This window comes from Protopterus annectens, chromosome 7.part0, assembly GCF_019279795.1.
Source record: "Protopterus annectens isolate FY-2018-M chromosome 7.part0, PAN1.0, whole genome shotgun sequence".
NCBI lineage: Eukaryota > Metazoa > Chordata > Ceratodontiformes > Protopteridae > Protopterus > Protopterus annectens.
Window position 1 is genome coordinate 1,504,247,189 of NC_056739.1, and position 27,711 is coordinate 1,504,274,899.

Here is a 27,711-nt window from a genome sequence, read left to right on the forward strand (position 1 = left end):
GCCTGTAGTTCTGAGACCCTGCGTGCTGAGGTAATAGCCAGTAACAAGGCTGTTTTCCAAGAAAGTATTGTAGTTCTGCTGAGAATGCTGGTTCGAAAGGAGGTAGTGTTAACTTTTCTAAAACGAAGTTCAGGTCCCAAGTTGGTGTTGGTGGTTTTCTTGGGGGTCTTATATTCTTAGCCCCTCTGAGAAACTGCCTAAGTAAAGGGTGTGAGAAAATTGGGGGATCCGTATTATATTGAGCTGAAATGGCTGAAGCATGGATCTTAATGGAGAAGGAAAGGCCTTTGTGTAGCATCTCAGTTAGGTATTGCAGTATGTGAGGAATGTTTGGTATCCAAGGATTTTGACCTTTAGCCTGGTGCCATGCACAAAATCTTTTCCATTTGTCTGAGTAAGTCTTCCTGGTGCTGGGCCTCCTGGCCTCCATAATTACATTCAGGACGTCCTTTGAGAGAAGTGTTGATTGATAATTTAAGGAATTCTCCATGCAACTAAATTTAAAGTTCTGAGCTGGCTGTGACGGGTTTGATAGTTCCCCCCCCCCCCCCCCCCCGAGTCAACAGTAGTGGGAATTGAGGTAAGATCCATGGAGGGCTGAGAGTCAAGTTCCTTAGTAATGGGTACCAGTGCTGGTGTGGCCAGTCCGGAGCAATGAGGATCATTTGTGGTCTCTCTGATCTGACCTTCAATAATACCTTGGTCAATAGAGGTAGTGGAGGGAAGGCATAGACTGTCAGTGTTGTCCAACTGAATGAAAGAGCATCCACTTTCCAGGCTAGGGAGTGATAAGTCCTTGTGCGGAATTTTTGTAATTGGCAATTGTTGGGGGAGGCAAATAGATCTATGTCTGGACATCCCCATCTTTGAGTTATCATTGAAAATACTTGTGGGTGTAGTCTCCACTCATGAGGGTCTGCCATACTTCTGCTTAATTCGTCTTCCAATATGTTTTCCTTTCCTGGCAGGAATTGTGCTTGTAGTTGTACTTGGTAGGTCAAAGCTGTGTTCCATAAGGTCATAGCCTGTCTGCATAAAGGGTAGGAGTGTGTTCCTCCCTGTTTGTTTATGTACCACATAACTGTGGTGTTGTCTGTCCTTATTAGAAGTTGCCCTGGATGCAAGAGGTCCTTGAAGGCTGTCAGTGCATTTTGCACAGCTAGCATCTCCTTTTGGTTGATGTGAAGATGCATTTGTTTTGCAGACCATTTGCCCTGTATGCACTGTCCTGCCATGTGTGCTCCCCAGGCGTAGTCTGAAGAATCTGTTGTCATTGGGAGGTTGGGAGGGTGGTCTAATGGTTAAGGTGTTTACCTTACAAACACAAGGTGCACGGTTTGAATCTCACAAGGGATAATTGGCTAAGCTTAAAATGGCTCGCAAGGGCAGTTAGCTTAGTACTAACCTATGAACCTATGGTTTGGTTTGCTGGAGGTAAGACGAAAGGAAGACCCTTGTTTGTTTGACATGCTTGAGCCCACCATAGGAACTCTTTTTGAAGGCAGGGAATGATAGGTATATTTGTTTCGAGGCTGTGCCTGTGTTGAGACCATACACTTTTCAGGTACCATTGTAATTTTCTCATATGCAGCTTTGCATATGGGATTAGTTGAATGCATGATGCCATGAACCCCAATGCCTGCAGGATTTTCCTTGCAGTGAGCTGGGTAAAAGTTGCTATATTTTTGAAGTATTGAGTCAATTGTTTTTGTCCGTCTGGCGTGAGGTAAGCCATCTGGGCCGTTGTATTTAAGCTGGCACCCAGGAATATTATCTGTTGAGAGGGTATTAGCTTTGACTTATTTTTGTTTACTGTGTACCCTAGGCAACTGAGCACCTGAGTTACAAAAACCAGATGCTGTAATAGAATGTCCTTGCTGTCCGCTTGGATCAGGCAGTCGTCCAGATATGGATAAATTTGTATTCCTCGTTGTCTGCAATATGCAATTACTGATGCCAGGCATTTCGTAAATACTCTGGGCGCAGTAGATAAGCCAAAGGGCAATGCAGAGAATTGATAATGCGTTGTACCTGCCAAGAATCTGAGGTATCTTCTGCAATCTTGTCTGATAGGGACATGCAGGTATGCCTCTGAGGTCCAACGTTACCAGCCAAGACTCCTTGCCCAGCACGGGAAGGAGCTGCTGCAGTGTGAGCATTTTGAATTTGGGTACCCCCAGGCATGTGTTCAGAATTGAGAGGTCTAAGATGGGCCTCCAGGCTTTATCCTTTCTTGGGACTAGAAACAGTCTTGAGTAAAAACCTTGACCTTGCTCCTTTGTAGGTACCTTTTGAATTGCTTTCATATCCATGAGAGCTGAAATTTGCATTTGAGCCTCTGCCCATTGGTTTGGAGACAGATTTGGCATGCCTCTCATCCGAGGTAAAGTGTGGAAATTAAATCTGTAGCCTCGGGTAATAATGTCCAGAATCCATTTGTCCTTTGTTATGATGCGCCAATGTTGTGGAAATAGAGCCAGTTTCCCTCCCAAAGGTGCTGCCAGGGCAATTTTGCTTGGCAGGCGAAGAGGGAAGTCATTGTGTTTGTTTCCTGAAGGGTTGAGATCTTTCGTCTCCACCTCTTTGAGTTGCTGTATGCCATTGTCTAGGCCTGAAAGAACCTTGTAGCTGGCCTCTGCCCCTTGGGCACCTGTACCTACCTCTTTGGGGTCTGTCTGATGTAGGAAAGGACCAGTTTTTTGATGGCCAGTTTCTGCTGAAACGAGGAGGTTGTACCTGTAAAAAAATCTTTAACTGTTTGCATAGAGTTTGCCTTTTCTTCCATTTTCTTCAAAACTTCCTCTGCTTCGACACCAAACAACACATCTTTCTGCAATGGGGCATCCAATAACTTTGCTTTGACATGTTCTGGTAAGGCTTGTTCTTTAAGCCAAGCATGCCTACGTATGACAGACCCTGTGACAGCTGCTCTACATGAGGCTTCCAATGAATCAAAACCACACTGTAAGGTATGTTTTCCCACCTGTTCTGCTGCATGCAGCAAATCCTGCATCTCTTTCAAATCTAGTTGATCTGTCTGAGGGATCAGCTTCTGCTTTAACTGTATTTTAGCATGTGGAATTGGCAGTTTAATGCCCTCATGGCCAAAGTGGCAGACGTTTACACTTTCTTTCCCCATCTTTCTAATGCTCTGGAATCTTTCAGAAGGAAGTGGATTCTTAGCAGTAGAGGCCTTAACCCCTTTGGGACCCTGAGAAATGGTCTCTGAGTCTGCATTAGGGCTTTTGTATAGAAACTTATGAACATCAGGAACTCGGTAGTATCTGTCTGGTTTAGCTAGTGCTGGAGGTAAGGAATCTGGGTTTAAACTGGATTCAGAGAAAACATCATCCAAAATTTCTAAAACTGGAGGAATTGCCAGGGGTCTATGCTGTGGAAGAAGAAACTCACTGAGTCTTTTCTTGGAGTCAGAGTAATCTTGGCCTTCCCAGTGGAAGTGTTCCCTCATGGGGTGTAAAGTTTCCCCAAAAGAGTAGTCTTCAGGGGGAGGGGGGGAGACAGAGAGAATGGACTCTTCAGCATCTGAGTCTTCATAAGGAGGGAAGGAGTAATCCTGGTTGTCAGAGTTGCCTGAGGAAATGGATGCTTGGTCAAAGGAAGGATAATCTTCCTCCAGTCTAGGCCTTTTGTCAGGTGGGGGTTGGGATCCCCTGATAAGGGTAATTAAATCCTCAGCCATCTTAAGCATCTGTTTTTTAGGCATAGGGGCCTGTGTGTGTGTGTGTGTGTGTGTGTGTGTGTGTGTGTGTGTGTGGCCCCGGTTTTCTAACTTTCAAGGGGGCTTTCAGCTTAGCATAAGGCTTGGCAGAGGCAGTTGTCGGTTTGAACACACCCTCTGAGACCGAAGGCCTATCCAAAATTTCCAGATCCCCGTCGGGGCTGGCGTCCGAGGAGTGAAGTGGAACCGGATCCTGAGGCCCAACTGCTTCGGTTTGGGATGCCGTCAGAAATTCTGAATCAGTGGTAGTCAGGGGCTGCGAAGGCGCCTCACTGAAAACCGGAGAACCGGCGTCAGGCCTTGCTGAGGCCTCGGTATCTGGTCTTGGCTGCCGGTCCTTATCTTTGCATTTTTTAATCACTGCTGATGTCGGTTGCTCCGACGGCATGCTATAGTTAAATTTTCTGCCAAAATAATGCTGGGCGAATTCTGCCCGACGCTTAATTGTACGTTTGTTGAACCTAGCACAAAACCGACAACCAGAGACATCGTGGTCTGGGCCTAGGCAAGGAATACAATAAGAACGAAAATCCTTATGAGGTATTTGCTTCCCACAAGAAATACAATTATTAACTTTGTCTTACATCTGTCAGAGGCAAGAAAAGTTTCCCCAATGGGGTACTTGGCTTTAGAGAAGACTTCGGGCTGAAACTATTCGAAAATTTAAGGAGCTGGCCGACCGGCACTTGCGAACTGCTTCTGCTTCGGGCACCACGCGGCAAGAAAGACTTTAGAAAATGGCATCGGCTGTCTCTTTTATACCCCTGTCGCACTGACGTCAGGGAAGAGGCGACGACAACCGACGCCGGACCAGGACTTTGGGATTCGGCCGAATGCGGGATTGCCTGACGACAGGATAACCCAAGTGTGATGACTGCAGCAGTATAGCACAATGAACATCATACAACTCTCAAAAAGCAGTACCAGGCCTGTTATTGCCATCAGACCATGTTCCCCAAGGCTGCACTTTAATCCATGCAAAGACACATCCTCACCAGATGTCAAACAACTGTCTGATATATTGGGTTGGATCCAAGAATCCTAGTACAGTAGAATTTAACGGACCTTCCTTACTCTGGTTTGCCAAGTCCTGCTAGATACAGGAAGTGAGCTGGAACAACAGGAACCAAGTAAGTAGTAACAAACAGGAACAAGTTCCACCAGATTTTATTAAAAGCACAAAATCTTTCTCTCTGACGTCTCGGCCAAAAGCCTTCAAGGAGAATAAAACACTTGCATAAAGCAGCAACTTATATACATAACAAATGAGATAATTACATAATTAATCAATTAGTATTACAATTCAATCAACTAATGTTCTCCAGTTGAGCTCTTCATTCAGCCCAAAAGGAAACATAGTTTTAAATTTTAAAATATATACAGTTTCTTTCTGCACTAACCTACTTTTAACATCAATGTGTTCCAGTATATGGGAAAAATGGGAAGAAGATAGACGTTCGAGACCCACTAATCCATTTTCTGGTGTGGGTAGAAAGATTTCCCTAGCAGTTAATGCAGAGCATAAATTACTTTTTGATGAACTGGAAAAGCGTATGTGGAAGGAAACTTCGGTGCACTATAACATCTGTGGGCTACAAAAATATGTGGAGACTGACACTACACCTAGAGGTTTGAGAGTCTTTAAGGATCCCTCTAGTCCTTTTGATTTGAGTGTGGATACAGACATTTCATTCCACAAAAGATGGGTACATGCTGCCCACAAATGTGTGAGTGAATGGATCCAGATACTGATAGAACGTGACCAGATCAAACATAAAGAATTGTGTTCTAACATAAAGAAACTTTGCACTGATTTAACCAATGTGGTTCCTGTGTCCGTATTTGGCGAATTTCTCAAACAAACTAATGGTAAACTAAAAGAATATGAAGTGACTTTGCTGAATAGAAAGAAAGGCAAACTTGTGAGGGATATTCGTGATTATGAATCCAACAAAGCGTTCATGTCCAGGACTGAACGCTCCAAGCGCCGTAAGCAGGTTAGGTTTTGCCCTGAGGACGCCGGAAATCAAGCCTTCAACTCCTCGGCGTCGGAAGGAGGTTATACCTCTCATGAAGAAGACTGGAACGATGGCGACTTTCCTGTACTTCCTGCAGCCGAACAAAGGGATAGATTTTCCAATACTTTTCGGGGAAATTCGTCCTCGTCCTCGATTCCCCCAGCCCAGGGACAGAAACGTACTTGGGAACAGTTTTCACACCCAGGTGGGCAACGTTTTGGACAGAGGGGGTCAAAACGTGGAAGACGGTAATTTTTGCTTTACCCAGCAGGTTAATGGAGTGCTAAATGTTATGGACTATGTGGTTAATCTATCTAATTATAATTTTAGTGATATAGAAATGTCTGTATTAAATAAGGGACTTAAATTTGTCCCTACAGTAGTCACTCGTTTACATGATATTAAAAGTGATGTGTTTGTCTTTTCTAGAAAACTGCACTTAAAATATTTTTTTAGTAAGAATGTATTTTCCGCATCACAAATAGAAAATGAGAGCTTAGATAGCTCTACGGATAGCTTTTATTCATGTGCTTCAGAAAGTGATGATAACAATGCATACTTTATGTTTGATACTTCTAATGTTCCTTCACATAGTACTTTTATGCCTGAAACTCTTAATACTGATGTATGTCAATTTGTTAGCTTGGTAAAACATTTTTCTGAGTTAGAATTTAAGCATTTTATGAATAATAGGTCTAATATAGTTTATAATATGTCTATTCAAGAATGGAAAGCACTGTTAACTTTGAGTAAAACATATGATATTGTTTTCAAACCTTCTGACAAAGGCAACAAATTGGTTGTCATGGATTTTAGTGATTATATGGACATGTGCATGCAGCATCTTTGTGACAGCAATACATATAAAGCTGTGGAAACTGAGAATTTTTTCTCAGCTATCAGTGATTATAGGGAGCTGATTAATAAGGGACTAAGACTTGGCTATTTTTGCCAGTCGGATGTTAAAAAAAAGTTTCAGACCACAGGCTGTAAAATGGCCTTATTTTACTGCTTGCCTAAAATTCATAAAAATTTACATAAACCCCCGGGGAGACCCATAGTCTCAGGGTCAGACTATTTTCTTCATAATCTGGGTGTGTTTTTGCATCATTTCTTGTACCCCTATGTTATTAGATTGCCTTCATATATAAGTGATGTCTTTGATTTTTTGGAAAAGATAAAAGAAGTAAAAATAAATAGTAATATGGTTTGGGTCAGCATTGATGTAAAAAGTTTGTATACAAGCATCAGACATGAGCTTGGATTGGAAGCCCTTAGGTTTTTCCTTGGAAACTCTCCTGCTTCAGAGTATGTCATGGAAATGGTTCATTTTTGTTTGACACACAATTTTTTTGAATTTAATAATATTATATATCATCAGTTACAGGGCACGGCAATGGGGGCTTCATTTGCCCCCATGTATGCAAATCTTTTTATGGGTTTTTTTGAAGCTAATATAATTTATAAACATAGATTTTTTCAAGACCACGTTATTTATTATTTCAGATATGTTGATGATTTAATATTTTTGGTGGACAGTGACAAAGATACAATTACTGTTTTTTTCAATGAAATCAATGCTAATGAATTTTATATTAAATTTGATGGCCTTAATATCGGTCATATTATCCCTTTTTTAGATATAGTATTGGATATTTCAGATGGTGAGAATATTATAACTCGGCCTAACAAAAAATTTGAAGGGAATTGCCAATATTTACATGGAAATAGTGGCCATCCTTTACATGTTATTGAGGCTCTACCTTACGGTGAAATGCTACGTATTTCCAAGTTGTGTAATAGATCTGACATATTTCATGAAGAAATGTGCCTCCTGGTGCAATCATTTTCCACTCGAGGTTATGGCACAAACATTTTGGAAAAGAGTTTTACAAGATTGTGTACAGGGGTTAAACCCAGATATGCAAAACCTATTCAACAAAAAAAGTGTAGTACTATACAATATGATAACTCAGGTTTAAGTAAAGAAAATATTTATTTTGTTACTACTTATGGTTGTTTTACCAAACAGTTCCTCAATATTGTTAGTCAATATTGGCTTTATTTTTGTTCCCTCAGAAATGTTCAACAATGGCTTGATGTAAATATGAAGTTTTCTTACCGTAAAAGCAAGAATATAAAAGATTTTCTTGTAAGAGCTAAGATTTAGATGCCTGTATTAAGAATGTGTATGGAACCTGTTAAAATTGGAACTTTCCCTTGTGGTAGATGTAAGGTCTGTAAACATATTGTATCCAATTTTAACTTCATTAATAATGTTAAATTTGATAGTCGGGGTACATTTAGCTGCAATTCTGAGGGTGTCATCTATGCTTTGAAATGCCCTTGTAACAAATTTTACATCGGGGAAACAAAGAGACCTTTTAAAATAAGATTTTTGGAACATTTAAGAGACATCAAAAATGGTAAAGAAGATAGCCCAGTTGCAGCACACTTTTTGGAAGTTCATGATAAATGTAATGAGGGCTTGAAAGGAACTGTCTTAGAACAAGTTTGTGTTTCTATGCATAGTGACATTGATGTTAAAAGTAGGTTAGTGCAGAAAGAAACTGTATATATTTTAAAATTTAAAACTATGTTTCCTTTTGGGCTGAATGAAGAGCTCAACTGGAGAACATTAGTTGATTGAATTGTAATACTAATTGATTAATTATGTAATTATCTCATTTGTTATGTATATAAGTTGCTGCTTTATGCAAGTGTTTTATTCTCCTTGAAGGCTTTTGGCCGAGACGTCAGAGAGAAAGATTTTGTGCTTTTAATAAAATCTGGTGGAACTTGTTCCTGTTGTTTGTTACTAGATACAGGAAGTGCTCTGGGGACAAACATTCTTGGACTTTGGTGTGACCACAAAGCTCTAGCTGGAGAATCTAAGGTACCATTACATCAAAAAAGATAATCTGCCAGCATGCTTCAGCCATTTGAATTTGGGGTGGGAGGTGATTAAATGCCAGAGTGTATCTCTCAATGACTCCTCATCACCCACCCAAACTCAAGAAAGGCATGAAGTCAATCTCCAACTAGAAGATGGCAATAATTCAAAATGTGGGGACCATAAACCTGCCCAAGGACTGAATGCCATTCAGAAGGATGTGACCAACATCTGTCTTTCTCTAGATTCTGATGGGGCAGTGGCACAGGCCTGAAACAGTGCAAGGAGCACTTCCTTCTGAATCACATCTTAGGCACACAGAGGTGAAAAATTAATTATCAAGGTGCTGCTTACTGTGCTGGAACCGAAGTCTTCTTAAGACACCAAGATCTTGCTGGCTGGGTTCTGCTAAAATCAAAGTCTAGTTATAGTTGCATTCACAGTCTGTTGGACACAGAAACTTGCAGAATGTACACTGATGAAAGAATATACTTTGCAGCACAACACTCTGCTACTTTAAGAGCAGTAACTAATAAATAACTTATTCTTATAACAAACCACACGGACTACTGTTGCAGCTCGAGTTACACTGTACCACTTTACTTCTTGATCAGCATGAAAGATATTACATTACCTCGGAAAGTACAGTTGTGTACACTTACCATAAATGTAGATGTTCGAGTGTATTCACTGTTGCAGTCATTACATTTGGGTAATCCTGCTGGCAGGTTGCCCTCAGCCGGCCTGAATTCCAAAGTCTTGGGTCCTGCGTCAGCTGCTGTCGCCCCTTCCCTTACGTCAGGTTGTCAAGGGTATAAAAGAAGCGACCGATGCCATTTTCTTCAGTTTTTCTTGCCCCAGATGTCAGGTACCCCCAAAAAGGGTAGCCAAACTTTATATATATATTCAGAAATACACCAATATAAATTTTACCTTCATCTATAAGCAAATACACCACATAGGTAATATAAATCAGAGAAGGAAAGATAAGCTCAAAAATAAAAAAGGGGAAAGGTGGATGGGTAACCTGGACTGCAACAGTGACTACACTCGAACATCTACATTTATGGTAAGTGTACACAACTGTACTATGTTCTTAGTGCTTCACTGTTGCAGTCATTACATTTGGGTAGAATCCCAAAGCTATGGTTGGGAGGCTGGAACTAGACAACAGTAAGAGCGGCTATGAGGCCCTGCAGAACTGCAGTGGCAAAGCCTGCCCTGAATTTAGAGTAAAGTGGCAGATGATAATGCTTTGTAAGGTGTGCACTGAACTCCAAAGTAGCTGCCTCTAAAATGTCTGTGGTTGGTACTCCCCTGAGAAAGGCTACTGAGGTGGCTGCAGCTCTGGTGGAATGAGGCCCAATGCCCTTAGGCACTGGCTTGCCATGGTGTAAGTAGCAGAAATGAATGCAATGGCCTAACCACTTAGAAATAGTTTGCTTTGAGATAGACTTTCCTTGTGATCCTGCAGCATATGCCACTAGTAATTGCTCTGTTTTCCTGAAAGTTCTGGTTCTGCCCAAGTAGAATCTAAGCTGTCTGTGTACGTCTAAAGAATGCAGAATTCTCAACTCCTTGTTCTGTGGATTTGGGTACAAGGTTGGCAGATGGATGGCTTGGTTAAGAGCCACACTGGACACCACTTTGGGCATAAATGTTGGGTTTGTCCTCAGGGAGACCCTGTCTGTATGAAAGATGATGAAAGGTTCCACGGCCATGACCACCTGTAGCTCTGAAACTCGTCTTGCAGAAGTAATTGCTAAGAGTAGAGCTGTTTTCCCCAAGATAAAAACTTCATATCAGCAGTAGCGGCTGGCTCAAAAGGAAGTAGTGTGAGCTTTTCCAAGACAAAGTTGGGGTCCCATGCAGGTATTGGTAGTCTCCTTGGGGGCCTTAAATTTTTGGCCCCTCTGAGGTACTGCCTTAATAAAGGGTGAGAAAAAAGTGGTGGCTCTGTATTGTAATGAGCCGAAATGGCCAAGGCATGAATTTTAATTGATGAAAAAGATAGGCCTTTGTCCAGCATCTCAGTTAAGTATTGCAAAATCTGAGGAATATTTGGTACCGCTGTGTCAGTTCATTGTGCCTGGTTCCAGGCATATAATCTCTTCCATTTTCCAGCATAAGATTTTCTAGTACTGGGCCTTCTGGCTTCCAGAATGACATCCATCACAGCTTTACTGAGAGGTGTTTTTTGTATGACTACATTATCCGCCATGCTGCTAAGTTTAGTGTCCTGAGGTGGCTGTGCATGATCTGATTGTTTTGCTGGGACAGTAGTCAAGGTATTTGAGGTAAGGTCCAAGGTGGGTATAGAGACAAGTTTCTTAGTATTGGATACCAGTGCTGGCATGGCCAGTCTGGGGCAATCAGAATCAGCTTTGGCTTCTCCTGTCTTAGGAGCACCTTGGGGAAGAGAAACAGTGGAGGAAAGGCATATACTGATAGGTTTTTCCAGCTAAAAGATAGGGCGCCCACTTCCCATGCTTGTCTGTGAGAAGTCCTTGTGCAGAATCTTTTTAGTTGGTAATTGAGAGGGGAGGGAAATAGATCTATGTCCGGACATCCCCATTTCCTTGCTATCATGCTGAAGACTTGTGGATCCAGCTTCCACTAGTGGGGATCCATGAGGTTTCTGCTTAGTTTGTCTGCCAGAGTATTTTCCTTTCCTGGCAGGAATTGTGCCTGCAGATGTACTTGGTAAGTCAAAGCTGTGTCCCACAAGGTCATGGCTAGTCTGCAAAGGGGGTAAGAATGTGTGCCCCCCTGCTTGTTTATATACCACATGACCGTGGTGCTGTCTGTCTTTATCAGTAGTTGTCCCGGGTGAAGTAGGTCCTTGAAGGCTGTCAGTGCATTTTGAACAGTTAACATCTCTTTTTGATTCATATGTAGATGTATTTGGTTTGAGGACCATGTGCCCTGAATGCATCTTCCTGCCATGTGGGCTCCCCCAGGCGTAGTCTGACGCAGCCGTTGTTAGTGTCTGCCTGGCTGGAGGTAATGTGAATGGCTGTCCCTTGTTCTGATGACAAGCCTTTGCCCACCATCGAAACTCCTGTTGCAGGCAGGGAATGAGTAATGACTGCTTCCAGGCTGTGGCAATGCTGAGTCCAAACACTTTTTAGGCACCATTGAAGTTTCCTCATATGCAGTCTTGTATATGGAATTAGTAGGATGCAGGATGCCATGAAGCCCAAAGCCTGCAGAATTTTTCTTGCAGATAACTGGGCCTTTTGTTGCCAACATTTTGAAATAGGTGGTCAGTTGCCTTTGTTTGTCTGGCATGAGATAAGCCATCTGGGCAGTTGTATTCAAGCTTGCACCCAGGAATGTGATCTCTTGTGAGGGTAATAGCTTTGATTTCTTTTTGTTGACTGTGTACCCAAGGCATGTTAGAAGTCTTTTGACAAACGCCAGATGTTGAAGAAGAATGTCCTTGTTCTCTGCTTGAATGAGACAGTCTTCCAAGTATGGATATATTTGTATTCCTCTGTCTGCAGAATGCAATTACTGGTGCCTGGCACTTTGTAAAGACCCTGGGAGCAGTAGATAAGCCAAAGGGCAGTGCAGAGAATTGGTAATGCATTGAACCAGCCTTGAATCTTGGGTATCTTCTGCATGATTGCCTGATTGGAACATGCAGGTATGCCTCTTTTAGGTCTAAAGTCACAAGCCAAGCATTCTTGCCCAGCATGGGCAGAAGCTGCTGCCAAGTCAACATTCTGAATTTTGGAATATCCAGGAAAGTGTTCAAAATAGATAGGTCCAGTATCGGCCTCCAGGCCTTGTCCTTCCTGGGTACCAAGAACAGTAGAGTAAAATCCTTGTCCCTGCTCTTGCTCTGGTACTTGCTGTCCATGAGGGATGAGACTTGTTTTTGTGCCTCTGCCCATTGATTTTTTGGCAGATCAGGCCAGCCGTTTGCCCTTGGTAGAGTATGGAAATAGAAAGTACAGTTTTGTACCTACCATAAATGTAGATGTTCGAGTGCTAATACAGCTGCAGTCATAACAGACGGATTCTCCTGCCATCAGGCGGGTCCTCGGTTGGCCGAATTCCAAAGTCTAGGTCCGGCGTCGGTTGTCGTCGCTTCTTCCCTGACGTCAGTGCGACGGGTATAAAGGAACCAGCCGACGCCATTTTCTTCAGTTTTTCTTGCCCCAGATGTCAGGTGCCCCCAGAAGGAAGGCAATACATAAATTTATATAATAAAGCAATGCAATATAATCAAAATACAGTAGTTGCAAGCAAATGCACCATAAATGAATACCCCAATCAGGTTGTATGAGGCGGCGTTAGCCAATAGGCCTGTCTCAAGAGGGGAAGGAGGGAGGGAAACCTGGACTGCAGCTGTATTAGCACTTGAACATCTACATTTATGGTAGGTACAAAATTGTACTATGTTCATCATGCATACAGCTGCAGTCATAACAGATGGGTAGAATCCCAAAGCTAAGAAAAGGGTGGTAAGCACTAGGTGGAACTAGGAGGAGCCAGGATGCCCTGCAAGACTGCAGTGGCAAAGCCTGCTCTAGTTTTGGAGTATAATGGTAGGTGGTAGTGCTTGGAGAAGGTATGCACAGAACTCCAAGTGGTTGCTTCCAAAATATCTTTGGTAGGAACTCCTCTGAGGAAAGCTGCAGAGGTAGCTGTGGCCCTTGTGGAGTGAGATCTGATGCCTGCAGGTACAGCTTTACCATGAAAAGAGTAACAAAAGCATATGCAGTGGGCTATCCATTTTGAGATTGTCTGTTTGGAAATTGGCTTCCCTTGCGCTCCTATAGCATAGGACACAAACAGCTGTTCTGTTATTGTGAAAGGCTTTGTTCTGTCCAAATAATAATGCAGCTGTCCGTGGATATCCAAGGAATGCAGTAGTCTCTCCCCTTTGTTTTGAGGATCAGGGTAAAAGGTTGGTAAGTGGATAGCCTGATTCAAAGCTACCCTGGATACCACCTTTGGCATAAAGGATGGGTTGGTTCGTAAGGAAACTCTGTCCTGATGGAAGATGATAAAAGGCTGCACCAGCCATGAGGGCTTGTAGTTCCGATACCCTGTGAGCTGAGGTGCTAGCCAGAAGGAAAGCTGTTTTCCAGGACAAATATTGCAAATCTGTTGAGGCAGCTGGCTCAAAGGGAGGCAAGGTCAGCTTTTCTAGAATGAAATTGAGGTCCCAAGCAGGTATTGGTTGTTTCCTTGGGGGTTTTATGTTCTTCGCCCCTCTGAGGAACTGTCTTAAGAGGGGGCGAGAGAATAAAGGTGGATCAGTGTTGTATTCCGCAGAAATGGCTGAGGCATGGATTTTGATGGAAGAAAATGAAAGTCCACTGCTTAGCAGCTCAGCTAGATACTGTAATATTTGAGGTAAATTCAGTTTTCCAGGATTCTGGCCCTTTTTCTCATTCCAGGCACAAAACAGTTTTCATTTTGCGGAGTAAGCTTTTCTAGTAGACGGCCTTCTGGCCTCTAAAATGACATCCTGCACCTCCTTGGAGAGTAGGGTCTGTTGTGATGTTAAGGAATCTTCCATGCGGCCAGATTGAGTGTTTTCAGCTGACTGTGAAGAGTTTTGAAGCTGTGCTGAGTCAGAAGAAGAGGCATTAGAGGCAGGGTCCATGGTGGAGAATGCGTCAGGCTCCTCAGGAGTGGATACCAGTGCTGTCTTGGCCAGTCTGGAGCAATGAGAATCATCTTTGGCCTGTCTGCTCTTGTTTTTAATGGAACTTTGGGCAGCAGAGGAAGAGGCGGAAAGGCATAAACTGTCATTGTTGTCCAACTGAAAGAGAGAGCGTCCACTCTCCAGGCCTGTGGATGAAAAGTCCTTGAGCAGAATTTTGTCAAGTGGTGATTTTTGTGGGAGGCAAAGAGATCTATGTCTGGCCTTCCCCATGCTTGTATTATCTCTGTAAAAACTTGAGGATGCAACTTCCATTCGTGTGGATCTGTCATATTTCTGCTTAGGTTGTCTGCCAGCGTGTTTTCCTTGCCTGGCAAGTACTGTGCTTGAAGTTCGATTTGTAATTCCAGAGCCATGTTCCAAAGTGACATGGCCAGCCTGCATAGGGGGTATGAATGGGTTCCTCCCTGTTTGTTTATGTACCACATTACTGTGGTGTTGTCTTGTCCTTATCAATAGTTGACCTGGATGCAGAAGGTCTTTGAAAGTTATAATAGCATTTATTACTGCTAGCATTTCCTTTTGATTGATGTGAAGGTGCTTTTCTTTTTGGGACCATTTGCCCTGAATGCACCGATCTGTCATGTGCGCCCCCCAGGCGTAGTCAGAGGCATCTGTTGTGATGACTTGATTTGCTTGAGGCTTGAGAATGGGAGACCTGTGTTTGTTTGGCATGCTTGAGCCCACCACAGAAATTCCTTTTGAAGACATGGAATTAGTGGTAATATTGTTTCCAAACTGTGGCTGTGTTGAGACCATAGGTTTTTCAGGTACCATTGACGTTTCCTCATATGCAGCTTTGCACATGGGATTAGCAGGATGCAAGATGCCATGAATCCCAGAGCCTGCAGGATTTTCCTTGCAGTCAGCCTGGTGAAATTTGCTAGTCTTCTGAAGTATTGAGTTAGTTGCCCCTGTTTCTCTGGCGTGAGGTAGGCCATCTGGGTGTTTGTGTCCAAGTTGGCACCCAGGAAAATTATTTTCTGAGACGGTATTAGCCTTGATTTCTTTTTGTTGACTGTGTATCCCAGAGAATTCAACAACATTATTACAAAAGCCAGATGTTTCAGAAGTATGTGCTTGCTGTCCGCTTGGATCAGGCAGTCGTCCAAATATGGGTATAATTGTATCCCTTGAAGTCTGCAGTAGGCAATTACTGATGCCAGGCATTTCGTGAATACTCTGGGTGCAGTAGATCAAAGGGCAATGCAGAGAATTGATAATGGGTTGAACCTGCAAGAAATCTGAGGTATCTTCTGCAATTTTATCTGATTGGGACATGCAGGTATGCCTCCTTGAGGTCCAATGTTACCAGCCAAGACTCCTTGCCCAGCATGGGAAGAAGCTGCTGTAATGTGAGCATCTTGAATTTTGGTACGAGTAAAAATGTGTTTAGGATGGATAGGTCCAAAACAGGTCTCCAATCTTTTCCCTTCCTTGGTACCAGGAATAGTCTGGAATAAAAACCTTGACCTTGTTCTTGAGTAGGTACCTCTTGAATAGCTTTCATGTCCATGAGATCTGAAATTTGTCTTTTTGCCTCTGGCCTTTGATTGTGTGGCAGGTTTGGCAGGCCTCTCATTTTTGGAAGGGTGTGAAAATGGAATCTGTAGCCTCTGTTTATAATGTCCAGGATCCGTTTGTCTTTTGTGACAATATGCCAATTTTTCGAAAATAATGCCAGTTTTCCGCCTAAGGGTGCTGCCATTTGAGCCTTGCTTGGCATGCAAAGGGGAAAGTCATTGGGCTTGCTTTCTGAATGGCTGCGAACTATCCTCACCACCTCTTTGTGTAGGAGCTTGCCATTGTCTGCCTCTAAACGATCCTTGAGATTGCCCTCTGCCCCTCGGGCGTCTGTATCTACCTCTTTGGGGTCTGTCCATGGCTGGAAAGGACCAATTTTTGGAGGGCCAATTTCTACTGAAAAGTGGAGGTTGTACCTGTAAAAAATCTTTCACTGTTTGCATTGATTTAGCCTTTTCCTCCATTTTCTTTAATACCTCCTCAGCTTTAACACCAAATAATACATCTTTTTGTAGAGGGGCATCTAGTAATTTAGCTTTGACATGATCTGGTAAGGTTTGCTCCTTGAGCCAGGCATGTCTACGTATGACTGATCCTGTAACAGCAGCTCTACATGAGGCCTCTAGAGCATCAAAACCACATTGCAAGGTATGTTTACCCACTTGTTCTGCACTATGCATCAAGTCCTGTCAACTCCTTCAAGTCTGGTTGTTCAGGTTGTGACATTTTGCTTCTCAACTGTGATAACAGAAACTGTTGGTACTTTAACATATGGAACTGGCAGTTTAATGCCCTCATGGTTAAGGTGGCCGAGGTGTATACCTTTTTTCCCCACCTTTGTAAAGATCTGGAATCTCTCTCGGAAGGTAAAGGATTTTTAGCAGTGGAGGCCTTAATTCCCTTGGGGCCCTGTGAGATAGTTTCTGGGTCAGCCGCATGGCTTTTGTATAGAAATTGGTGTGAGTCAGGAACCCGGCAGTACCTGTCAGGTTTGACTGGGGCTGGAGGTAAAGAATCCGGGTTAAGGCAGGCCTCCGAATACACATCATCTAATATGTCTAAGACAGGAGGTATAGCCAGAGGCCTGTGCTGAGGTAGCAAGAGAAAATCCCTAAGCCTTTTCTTGGAATCTGAATACTCTTGGCCTTCCCAGTGGAAGTGCTCCCTTAAGGTATGCAAGGTTTCCCCAAATGAGTAATCCTCTGGAGGGGAGACAGAGGGACTGGACTCCTCTGCATCAGAATCTTCAAAAGGGGAGTAAGAATGTTCTTGTTCATCCGAGTGCTCTGAAATAATGGAGGCCTGGTCAGAGGAGGGGGATTCTTCCTCCACTTTGGGCCTTTTGTCCGGGGGGGGGGGTTGAGAACCCCTGATAAGATTAATTAAATCCTCAGCCATTTTAAGCATCTGTTTTTTAGGCATGGGGCCTGGAGAAGGGCCCTGTGTAGCTGGTCTCTTAGAATGCATGGCTGCTTTAGACTTGGTGAAAGCCTTGATGGAAAAAGAAGAGGAAGGTCTGAAGACACCCTGAGAGGAGGCAGACCTGTCTACATTTGAGTTTCACCACCAAGAGTGGCTTCGGTATCTGTAGTCGGGGTGTGGGCCAAGGAGCCTGCGACCTCGGGCACAGAAGACACCGCCAATGAAGTGTCGTCGGTAGGCAGGGGCTGCATAGGCGCCTCGCTGAGAACCGGACCACCTGTAGTCGGCTTTGGCGTGGTGTCGGTAGAGGCCGCGGACCTCGTGTGTCGGTCCTTATCTTTGCGTTTTTTAGACAAAACTGGAGTCGGAGTATCCGATGACATAATATAGTTAAATTTTCTGCCAAAAAAGTGCTGGGCGAACTCCGCCCAACGCTTAATGGTGCGTTTGTTGAATGTAGCACAAAAACGACAGACCGAGACGTCGTGGTCTGGGCCTAAGCAAGGAATGCAGAGGGAATGAAAATCCTTATGCGGTATTTGCTTCCCACATGAAATACAATTATTAACTTTGTCTGACATCGGTCTGAGGCAAGAAAAGTTTCAACGGGGTACTTAGCTTTCAAGAAGACTTCGGTTGCAAAATTTTCGTAATTTCAGGAGCTGGTCGACCGGCACTTGCGAACTGCTTCTGCTTCGGGCACCTCGCGGCAAGAAAGACTGGAGAAAATGGCATCGGCTGGTTCCTTTATACCCCTGTCACACTGACGTCAGGGAAGAAGCGACGACAACCGACGCCGGACCTAGACTTTGGAATTCGGCCGACCGAGGACCCGCCTGACGGCAGGAGAACCCGTCTGTTATGACTGCAGCTGTATGCACGATGAACATCTTGTAGCCTTGTGACACTATGTTTAGAACCCACTTGTCCTGGGTTATGATGTGCCAATTTTGAGCAAAAAGTGCTAATTTTCCCCCTAAGGGCGCTGCCAGAAGATAAGTGCTTGGGCAGGGGGAAGTCATTGGGACTGTTTTCTGTATGTTTGTGATCTATCTTCTCCAGCTTTGGAGGTAGAAGCACCCCATTGCTTGGGCCTATAAGGACCTTGCGTCTGAGTCTGCCCCTTTGAGGTCTGTCTGACACAGAAAAGGACCAATTTTTTGTAGGCCAGTGTCTACTAAACCTAGGTGGCTGTACTTGCAAAAAAATCTTTTGACAGTTTTGCATAGATTTAGCTTTGTTCTCCATTTTCGTTAACACTTCTGCCTTAGCACCAAACAAAGTATCATGCTGTAAAGGTGCATCTAGTAATTTCACTAACATGATCAGGCAGACTTTGTTAGTTTAACCAAGCATGCCTCCTAATTACAGGACCTGTAACTGAGGCCCTGCAGGAGGCCTCCAAAGAATCAAAACCACATTGCAAAGTATGTTTTCCAACTTGTTCTGCTGCATACAATAAATCATGCATTTCCTTGTTTTCTGCACATTCAGAATTTAACAACATTTTCTGTTTAAGCAATCCCATGACATGTTACTGATACTTAAGCATATGAAATTGACAGTTTATGGCCCTTATAGTCAAAGTTGCAGAGGTGTAAACCTGTTATCCCCATCTATCCAGTCCCTTTGAATCTCTATCAGAGGGGGTTGGGTTTCTTGCAATGGAAGTCTCAACTCCCTTTGGACCCTGTGATATAGTTTCTGGGTCAGCAGCTGGGTTTTTAAAAAGAAATTTCTGAGAGTCAGGAACCCTGTAATATCTGTCAGGCTTAACAGGAGCTGGGGGTAAGGAGTCAGGGGTCAGACTAGACTCCGAAAACACATCTACAATGTCTAACACAGGTGGAATGGCTAGAGGCCTGTACTGAGGTAGTAAAAGAAAATCCCTGAGCCTCTTTTTAGATTATGAAAAATCTTGGCTCTCCCAGTGGAAATGCTCCCTCATGGTGTGCAAGGTTTCCCCAAAGGAATAGTCCTCAGGAGGAGATGCTGAAGGTACAGATTCTTCAGCATCAGAATCCTCATAGGGGGGAAGGGAATATTCCTGATCAGAAGAGGAATCAGAAGAAATAGAAACCTGATCTGAATATTCATAGTCAGTGTCTTGCCTAGGCCTCTTATCAGGAGGGGGATGGGAGCCCCTGATCAAGGTAATCAAGTCTTCGGCCATTTTGAGCATCTGTTTTTTGGGCATAGAGGACTGTCCACGTGGCTCGAGTTTGTTTTCTTGTTTTAGAAGGTGTTTTAGTTTTTGCCTTTGAGGCTGAAGCCGTTTTAATGTAGAGATGTTTAGGTCTGAATACAGCCTCAGAAGCCGGTGACTGCTCAGCGGCTCCGGACCCATCTGAGGGGTTAGCGTCCAAGGCTCCAATACCTTGAGTATCTAGCGGCATGGCCGTCTACAAGTGAGAGTCGGTAGCGGCCTGCGACTCTAAAGTAGGGAGTGTCAGGGGCTGCGAAAGCACCTCATTGAGAACCAGCGACTGGCTTAGGAGAAGCTTCATCGGTTTTGGGCCTCGGTTGTTTTTCTCTATCCATTTCTTTGCGTTTTTTGTAAACTCCGGTAGTCGGATGGCTATTAGACGACATTTCAGGATAATTAAATCGGCGTCCAAAAAAGTTTAAAGCAAAATCATACCAACGCTTAATAGTGCTTTGGTTAAATCTAGCACAAAACCGACAACCAGAAACGTTGTGATCAGGGCCTAGGCAAGGAATACAGTAAGAATGAAAATCCTTATGAGGTATTTGCTTCCCACAAGAAATACAATTAACTTTTTCTGACATCGGTCTGGAGCAAGAAAAAAGTTTCCCCAATGGGGTACTTAGCTTTATTGAAGACTTCGGATCTGAAACTCAAATACGAAAATCTCAGGAGTCTGCCGACCAAGCACTTGCTAACTGCTTCTGCTTCGGGCACCGCGCGGCAAGAAAGACTGAAGAAAATGGAGTCGGCCGCTTCTTTTATACCCCTGACGACCTGACGTCAGGGAAGGGGTGACAGCAACCGATGCAGGACCCAAGACTTTGGAATTCAGGCCAGCTGAGGGCAACCTGCCAGCAGGATTACCCATGACTGCAACACTGAAACACAAAGAAAATCAAGTGTGTTACTACCCAAATACCGCTCCTAACAATTTCATTTGCTAGTGTCTTTTTATAGTGTTTTTACATCCTGTTTTTCTTCTTGATATTCTATTTTGGACTCTGTATGAGAACATATGTTTGCTGATTTTGGCAAGAAAGCATGTAATAGAATTTTCCATCTTGTAGAGAAACTAAGCTGATATTGTCCAAGAAAACATCTTGCGGAAAAACACATACAAATGCTGACTTGATAAAAGCATGTGTTTATGACAAAAACACGTACAGATTGTTTTCCTGTTAAGAGCATGTGCATTCTTTAAGGAAGCAGGTCAACTTTCTTGCTGACAGTGTGAAATGCATACAATTTTTTTTCTTTTTTTTGCATTTTTGCCGAGTCTGTACGGAAACGTCCATTAAGCAGATTCCTTATTTTTCAAGGCACAGTCATTTAGTATGGATGCTAATCACATATTGCTAAACTCGGTTTCTACTTTTATGCAAGCTTTATTTTATTCTATTGCTTTATCTTTCAGCATATTTACAGCAGAATTAATTTCAGTCTTTTATTCACTGTTAAATACACTCAAACATCAGCCACCACAATTTTCGAGGAATAAGTTAGACCCAAGAGCTTCTTCCTTTTACATAGCCAGTCAGATAGCACTTGGGGCAATGCCACATGTCATCCTTCACTCCTAATCAGTAAAGACAATGATGATCCAGATCTTAGCTAACAGTATGACACCCACAAAAACACTTGGGGCTTAAAGGTTTAGGCACTGAACACAAACTTTTCCACAACAAAGCAAATACACTCCCAACTACAAGAGCTTCAAAGAAAGACATCTGAACTCCGAAAGAGAAGCAGGATATCCCAACTACAGATCCACAGAGAAGAGACCTCAGCATCAGATCAATTCAGATAATTTTTACAAATAAAGAAATTGCCTTATAGACGACCTTACAGTAAGTGCTTATCAACAGATACATATATTTGACATCCTTTTCAACTGCATTTTTCGGGCTATTTTTTTCTCTTCAGCTCCTCTGCTCTGAGGTGTGCATGTCTGCCTCTGATGCACAACACAATGTACAGGACTAGGACAGTAAACCTATTTCCTAAATCCCATTAGTTTATCCCCCCTCGAGCAAAGTTTAAAACAAAAAAAGTAGAACCAGTACAACACTGTACAATGACGCCTGAATACATACTTGTCAAACTTAACTAAGAGCTATAACCAGTAGCCTCCAAATGGTCATGAGATAAAGGCACAGAGAAATAGGTGCACTTGCAGAGGTCTCCCTCATGCATCACCTGATGTAGCAAATATGCACTTATCACATCAGACAGCTAGGCTACTTAGACATTGAATAACTAATCCGGATGTGAGGTTCTTTGACAATTTTTAATGTTATTTTTCTACATTTTTTTTTTCTAAATTGTTTCATGTGCATCTTACATTGATACATTTGTGTGGAGCTTTTCTCCCTGGGCCTCCGCTGAAAACGGGCAGCACTGCCCAGTCGGACTGCCCCAGTAAACAAATGCAAAATAAATAGAGAGTTACATACCTATGTACAATAAGGAAAAACCCAAAACAATATAAACCAATCCCCGGGAAGCTGCAAGAACGGAAGAACCAAAGGTTAAAACTTAAGGCCAAATTCTGTAACAAAGTGCCAAAGGATGTCCAACTCATAAAATCACAGTACAAACAATAATGCTTACTGAAATTATAAAACAATGAGCCAAAGTAAATAGCAAAAAATGCCCATAATGAAAGCACCTTTGAAGCATACATAGGAAGCACTTACAGATTCATGACTGCCGATAGGTAGCAGCATTTATCAAAGGGTGACGAACTGCCCAATGCCAAAAGGCGAAGCAGCCATCAAGCTACACAGAAGGGATTCACACTCAACAACTCTTACCCTCTCACTTCCTGGAGTAAAGATGACAAGCAGCGGGTTTCCTTTTCCAGTACTCATGCTTTGACTTCAGGTAATGGCTCTTATTTTATTTCTTCCCCCAGAAAGAAAAGACAGATGAAAGGCCTTGTTTGAAGAAAACTACTGAAAGTTTGGGAAGAAATGTGTCTTATATGCAAGAGACACACAATCCTTTAAAAACAGTGCATGGACCTCTCTACAAATGAAGGCCCTTCAGCTCTGACATCCTGCAAGCAAATGTAATGATCACTAAAAAAAAGCAACTTTTAAAAGAAGAACTTCAGAACCACTGTACCCAAAGGCTCAAACCTTAGTGAAGTAAGCCTGAAGATCATGAAACCGTACGAACTGTTCATATCAGGATAGAAATTGAAAAACATTTAAGCAGAGGCGTGTTTAGACATGCTGGACTGAAATTCTTGCCCTCACACAAGACAATGATGGGCAAAAATGCTGGAGACATGTACAGTGGATATAAAAAATTTACACACCCCCTTTTAAAATGTCTGTTTTTTGTAATATAAAAAATGAGACTACAATAAATCATTTCAAAACTTTTCCCACATTTAATGTGACCTATAACCTGTACAATTCAATTGAAAAACAAACAAATCTGTTTGGGGAAAAATATAAAAAATAAAAAAACATACAATAAGCTGGTTGCGCAAGTGTGCCCACCCTTAAACTAATACTTTGTTGAAGCAACTTTTGATTTAATTACAGCATTCAGTCTTCTTAGGTAGGAGTCTGTCAGCATGGCACATCCTGACTAGCAAATATTTGCCCACTCTTCTAGATTTTCTATTGGATTTAGGTCTGGGTTCTGGCTGGGCCATTCCAAAGCTTTAATTTTCTTCTGGTGAAGCCATTCTTTTGTTGATTTGGATGTATGCTTGGGGTCACTGTTGTGTTGAAAGGTGAAATTCTTCATCTTCACCTTTCTAGCAGACGCCTGAAGGTTTTGGGCCAAGAGAGACTGGTATTTGGAACTGTTCATAATTCCCTCCACCTTGACTTCAGCCCCAGTTCCAGCTAAAGAAAAGCAACCCCAAAGCATGATACTTCCACCACCATGCTTCACCGTGGAGATGGTGTTCTTTTGGTGATGTGAAGTGCTATTTTTGCGCCAAACGTACCTTTTGGAATTGTGGCGAAAAAAGTTCAACCTTGGTATCAGATCATAACACATTTTCCACATGCTTTTGGGAGACCGGATGTATTATTTTGCAAATTTTAGCCAGGCCTGGATGTTTTTCTGTGTAAGAAAAAACTTCAATCTTGCAACTCTTCCCCATAGCCCAAACATATGGAGAATACGGGAGATTGTCACATGCAGTACACAACCAGTACTTGCCAGAAATTCCTGCAGCTGCTTCAGAGTTGCTGAAGGTCCCTTGGCAGCCTCCCTGACCAGTTTTCATCTTGTCATTTTATCAACTTTGGAGGGATTTCCAGATCTTTGCAACGTTACGGTTGTCCCATATTTTCTCCACTTTTTAATGACTGTCTTCACTGTGCTCCATGGCACATACAATGCTGTGGAAATTTTTTTGTACCCTTCTCCTGACTGATACCTTTCAACAATGAAATCCCTTTGATGCTTTGTAAGCTCTCTGCGAACCATGGCTTTTGTTGTAGCAGGCAACTGAGTAAATGTCAGGAAAATCCTACTAGAACAGCTAAAATTTATTTGGTGTTAATCAGAGTCTTTAAATGATGACAGGTGTGTACCCAAGAAGACTGAATGATGTAATTAAATCAAAAGGTGCTTCAACAAAGTATTAGTTTAATGGTGTGCACACTTGTGCAACCAGCTTATTGTGTGTTTTTTTATTTTTTTTATATTCTTTTCCTCTAACAGATTTGTTTTTCGGTTGAATTGTACAGGTTATAGGTCACATTAAAGGTGGGAAAAGTTTTGAAATGATCTGTGGTCTCACTTTTTTTATATCACAAAAACCCAGCATTTTAAAAGGGGTGTGTAAACTTTTTATATTCACTGTACTTGTTTGTAGAACAACCATGTAACAATCACAAAGGTGCAAAATTTAGGTCAGAAAAAAAACCTGCAGTCTAAGGTGACAAATAATCTCTCTTAGCCCACATGGAGAATCTCCAATATTTAGCACAATAAGACTAGCAAGTGGAATGTTGCCTAATGTCTTGAATCACACCACAAAATCAGGTGTTAGTAAGAAATCAAAACCAGGAGCAAGACAATGAGGTTTTAGCCACCTGTACTAGGAATCTAGAGACAGGACCTCTTTTGCTTGAACAGGGAAGATTTCCTGTGCTGCCAGGGAAAGAGAAGGAATCCACTGTCAACAAACACTTGCCTTGCTGGATTAAGCAGAAGAGGAAGAGGATGACCATTCCCCCAAGTGGCATACAGACTGATGCATTCCACCACTTCAGAAAAGCACTGATGGTTACATGGCCTAAGCATGATGCCCCAGACATGGGACAAGATATTACAGCATGTGCTGGCATGAGGTACACACACCTCTGAGCATACAAGCTGGACAGAGAAAAATAAAATGCAAGCTGAAGGCAGTAAGACAGTCCATCTCTATCCTACAGACAGATGAGGAGGACTCCCAATGAGTTCTAGCTTTTTCACAGGACTTTTAAAGGAAGAAGGTACAGCCGTACCAAACAAAAAAAGTATACTAAAAAAAACTTCAAATGTGGCAGCAGCTTGTTGCTAAGGTACACATTCCATAAGTGTATTGATAGCGGAGCCTTCTGCATAAGCACTGCTACGATCCAGTCCACCAATGCAATCAAAGCAGTTAATGCAATGACTAGCATGCAGAGCATGGAAACCATCTCTCCCCTCCTTACAACCTGGACATTAAAATTTTCAACCAATGCACAAAAAGCATCATACCTAAACAGTTCATGAAGGGAATGTTATTTTTTCATACAGCTTTCTGCCCCTGTGCCTGTTAACCATCAAGCCTCTCTCCAACCAAATTCCGAGCATTCAGGAATTACTCTGATACAGTACAGGAGTGTGAGCCATCTGAAGGAGTAATCATACAGGCAGCTTTGATATATGTTCAACTCAAGCATTCCAGCCACTGCTATGACAAACAATGCCCTCCCTGTGAAACAATGCTCTTGCGCACACACTAACGAAGGCTACCACCAAACAGTGTCTTGGTGACCCAAACAGCAATCCTCAGGACAAAAGGGGATTGTAGCAGCATGAAGCCTGCTCTGTTCTCTCCCCCAAGGAGGCATGACATCGTCCCTGTCAGCTCAGTCAAGCACCTGAGCCTGTAATGTAACGCTGGTCCCCTGGGGCCAAGTTTTATCCTTCTACACTACCAAAGCTGTCAAGGGAGTAGTACTGTTGGTCATGCACTGACTATCTAGATCTCAAACTCATTGCTTCTATTTAATTGCATTTGTAGGTTTTAGGTCATCGACATCTTAATACATCTGAGCTTGCTTTATCACAGGTGCTCTACTCTACTGTACTGTGAGGTTGTGAAAGTTGGACAACAGGAGAGTTTCATGAGATCATGGAAGTAACTGGTGTAGGATGTAAAGGTTTCTTTGCTGTTTTGCACTGTTTCATAAAGCACATTTTAAATGTTTACAACTTTATTTGGTTTAGATGTTGCAGCTGTGCTGTCTTGTAAATCAACTAATGCTGGCAGGAAGACTCCCAATAAATCTTCCATAAATTAAATAGTAGCAAAACAGTCAACTCTCTCAACCTATGCTTGGCAAATTTTTATATGACATTAGACATGAAAAATATTTCACTACTAAAGACAAAAACACCACAGATAGTTTGTTTTGAACATCTTACTACATACAAGAATCATGCTGTCTCAACCAATTTAATATTTACTGAGTTATACAATGCATATGTGACTAGGGTGCAGAATACTCCAAGGAACAAATGATCTCAAACAACCTTACCGACTCCCTTTTGACCTTTTCTCTCTTGCGTATCAGTTCCACTAGCAAGCGGGCTCTTTCCAGGTCATGTCGAAGTCTCTGCCAGGATTTCAGTTGTTCTTTTAATGCCCAGTTTCTGTCTTCAGAATCTCGCTGTGGAAGACGAACTGATAAAGCTGAAGATGGAGTCTCCCCAGATACCTTAACAAAAAAAAGCAAGATGCCTCTTCTGATTAATACTGACAGAAAACAGTGTTCACTAAACATTTCCTCCCAAGAATGATCTGAGTACTTACCATACTAGCTAGCTGAAATACAAGGCTTTCTGGATATGGTTAACACTTAAAATCCCTCTCTCCTGAGTAACTCCCCAAAGTTGTCAAATGTTCAAACTCATGATGGCATGTTCCTTCTGACCTATTCTTGCAGCCCCTAGACCTGGGTCAAAAATCAGTCTCGGCAGTTTCCAATTCTTGATCTCTGAAATAGCTCCCACTTGCAAAATTAATCCTAAGCTATAAAAATATAAAGTCACAGTCAAGTTCATCTCAGTAGCATACAGGGACCGGAGTTCAACTAGCTGCCTGGACACTGGAGAAGGGACCATCAGGAGGAGACAGTGGAGCAGCTAATGATGACTCACCTACCATGGGAGATAAGTCTATAGTGATGACAATGACAACTTCGTATGCACTAGCAGCAAATAAGGACAGCACATGTAGAGTTATGGAAGCAAGCATGCATCTCCAGACATACACATGATATGGAAGTCACAGCTGTCACAAAGTTAACAGGGCTAAAGCTCAAAATCCTAACCAAACCACACACGAGGGCACCATTCTAGGATCTCATCACACAACCAGAAGAGGAAAAATGCATCACAGTACTCACCATATGGGGAGAGGCTTCATAGACTAAACTGCGTGGTCCAGTAGGAACACCACAAAAAACAGACACAAATAGCTGAAAAAAATCTACTGCTGAGATGAGAACTTATATCCATTATAACTTGCATCAACTGGCCTGTGGTACTAACATGTAGATAGAATTCCTAGCATTATGCAAAAGTTGTGTGCTTACCATAACATTAGAACCATGGTTTTGTCAGTCACCCTCTAGGGTTATCAGATCTGAGGCCAGCAAATTCAGACTTCGGCTCCAAAGCTCAAGCTCGTATCTCATATTGTCCTGCACTACTTAATTTTCTCAGATCAAGTCAGCCCCTCTACTGTACTGGGCATAGCTAAAATATAACAAACAAAAAAAACAAAATGCCAAGATCTGATGAGGTCTAACAAAGGAAGGCTCACAAGGTCCTCTAGAGGTAGTAAGCTGCAAAATGTCAATAAAAAAGGGGGGATGGAGGGAAGGAATGTTGAGGAGGAGGGAAGTGGACAACACAGATCTAGCATTATGGTAAGTACATAACTTTTCTATCCAGTGTTGTCTTTTCTGCCCATCTGAAGTCTCAACCTGT

At 42.6% G+C, this 27,711-nt stretch overlaps 1 protein-coding gene across 1 annotated transcript in view; it reads right to left on the reverse strand.

The window, feature by feature from the left end:
• The window catches only part of BRPF1 (bromodomain and PHD finger containing 1), a gene marked incomplete at its 5' end in the record, with an annotated part of 1,674,836 nt that overhangs the window by 1,115,958 nt on the left and 531,167 nt on the right, over positions 1-27,711 (reverse strand). The window contains one exon of the mRNA XM_044076412.1: positions 26,256-26,435. Within this exon, the coding sequence (XP_043932347.1) occupies positions 26,256-26,435 (180 nt within the window). The remainder of the gene's footprint in view (positions 1-26,255; positions 26,436-27,711) is intronic.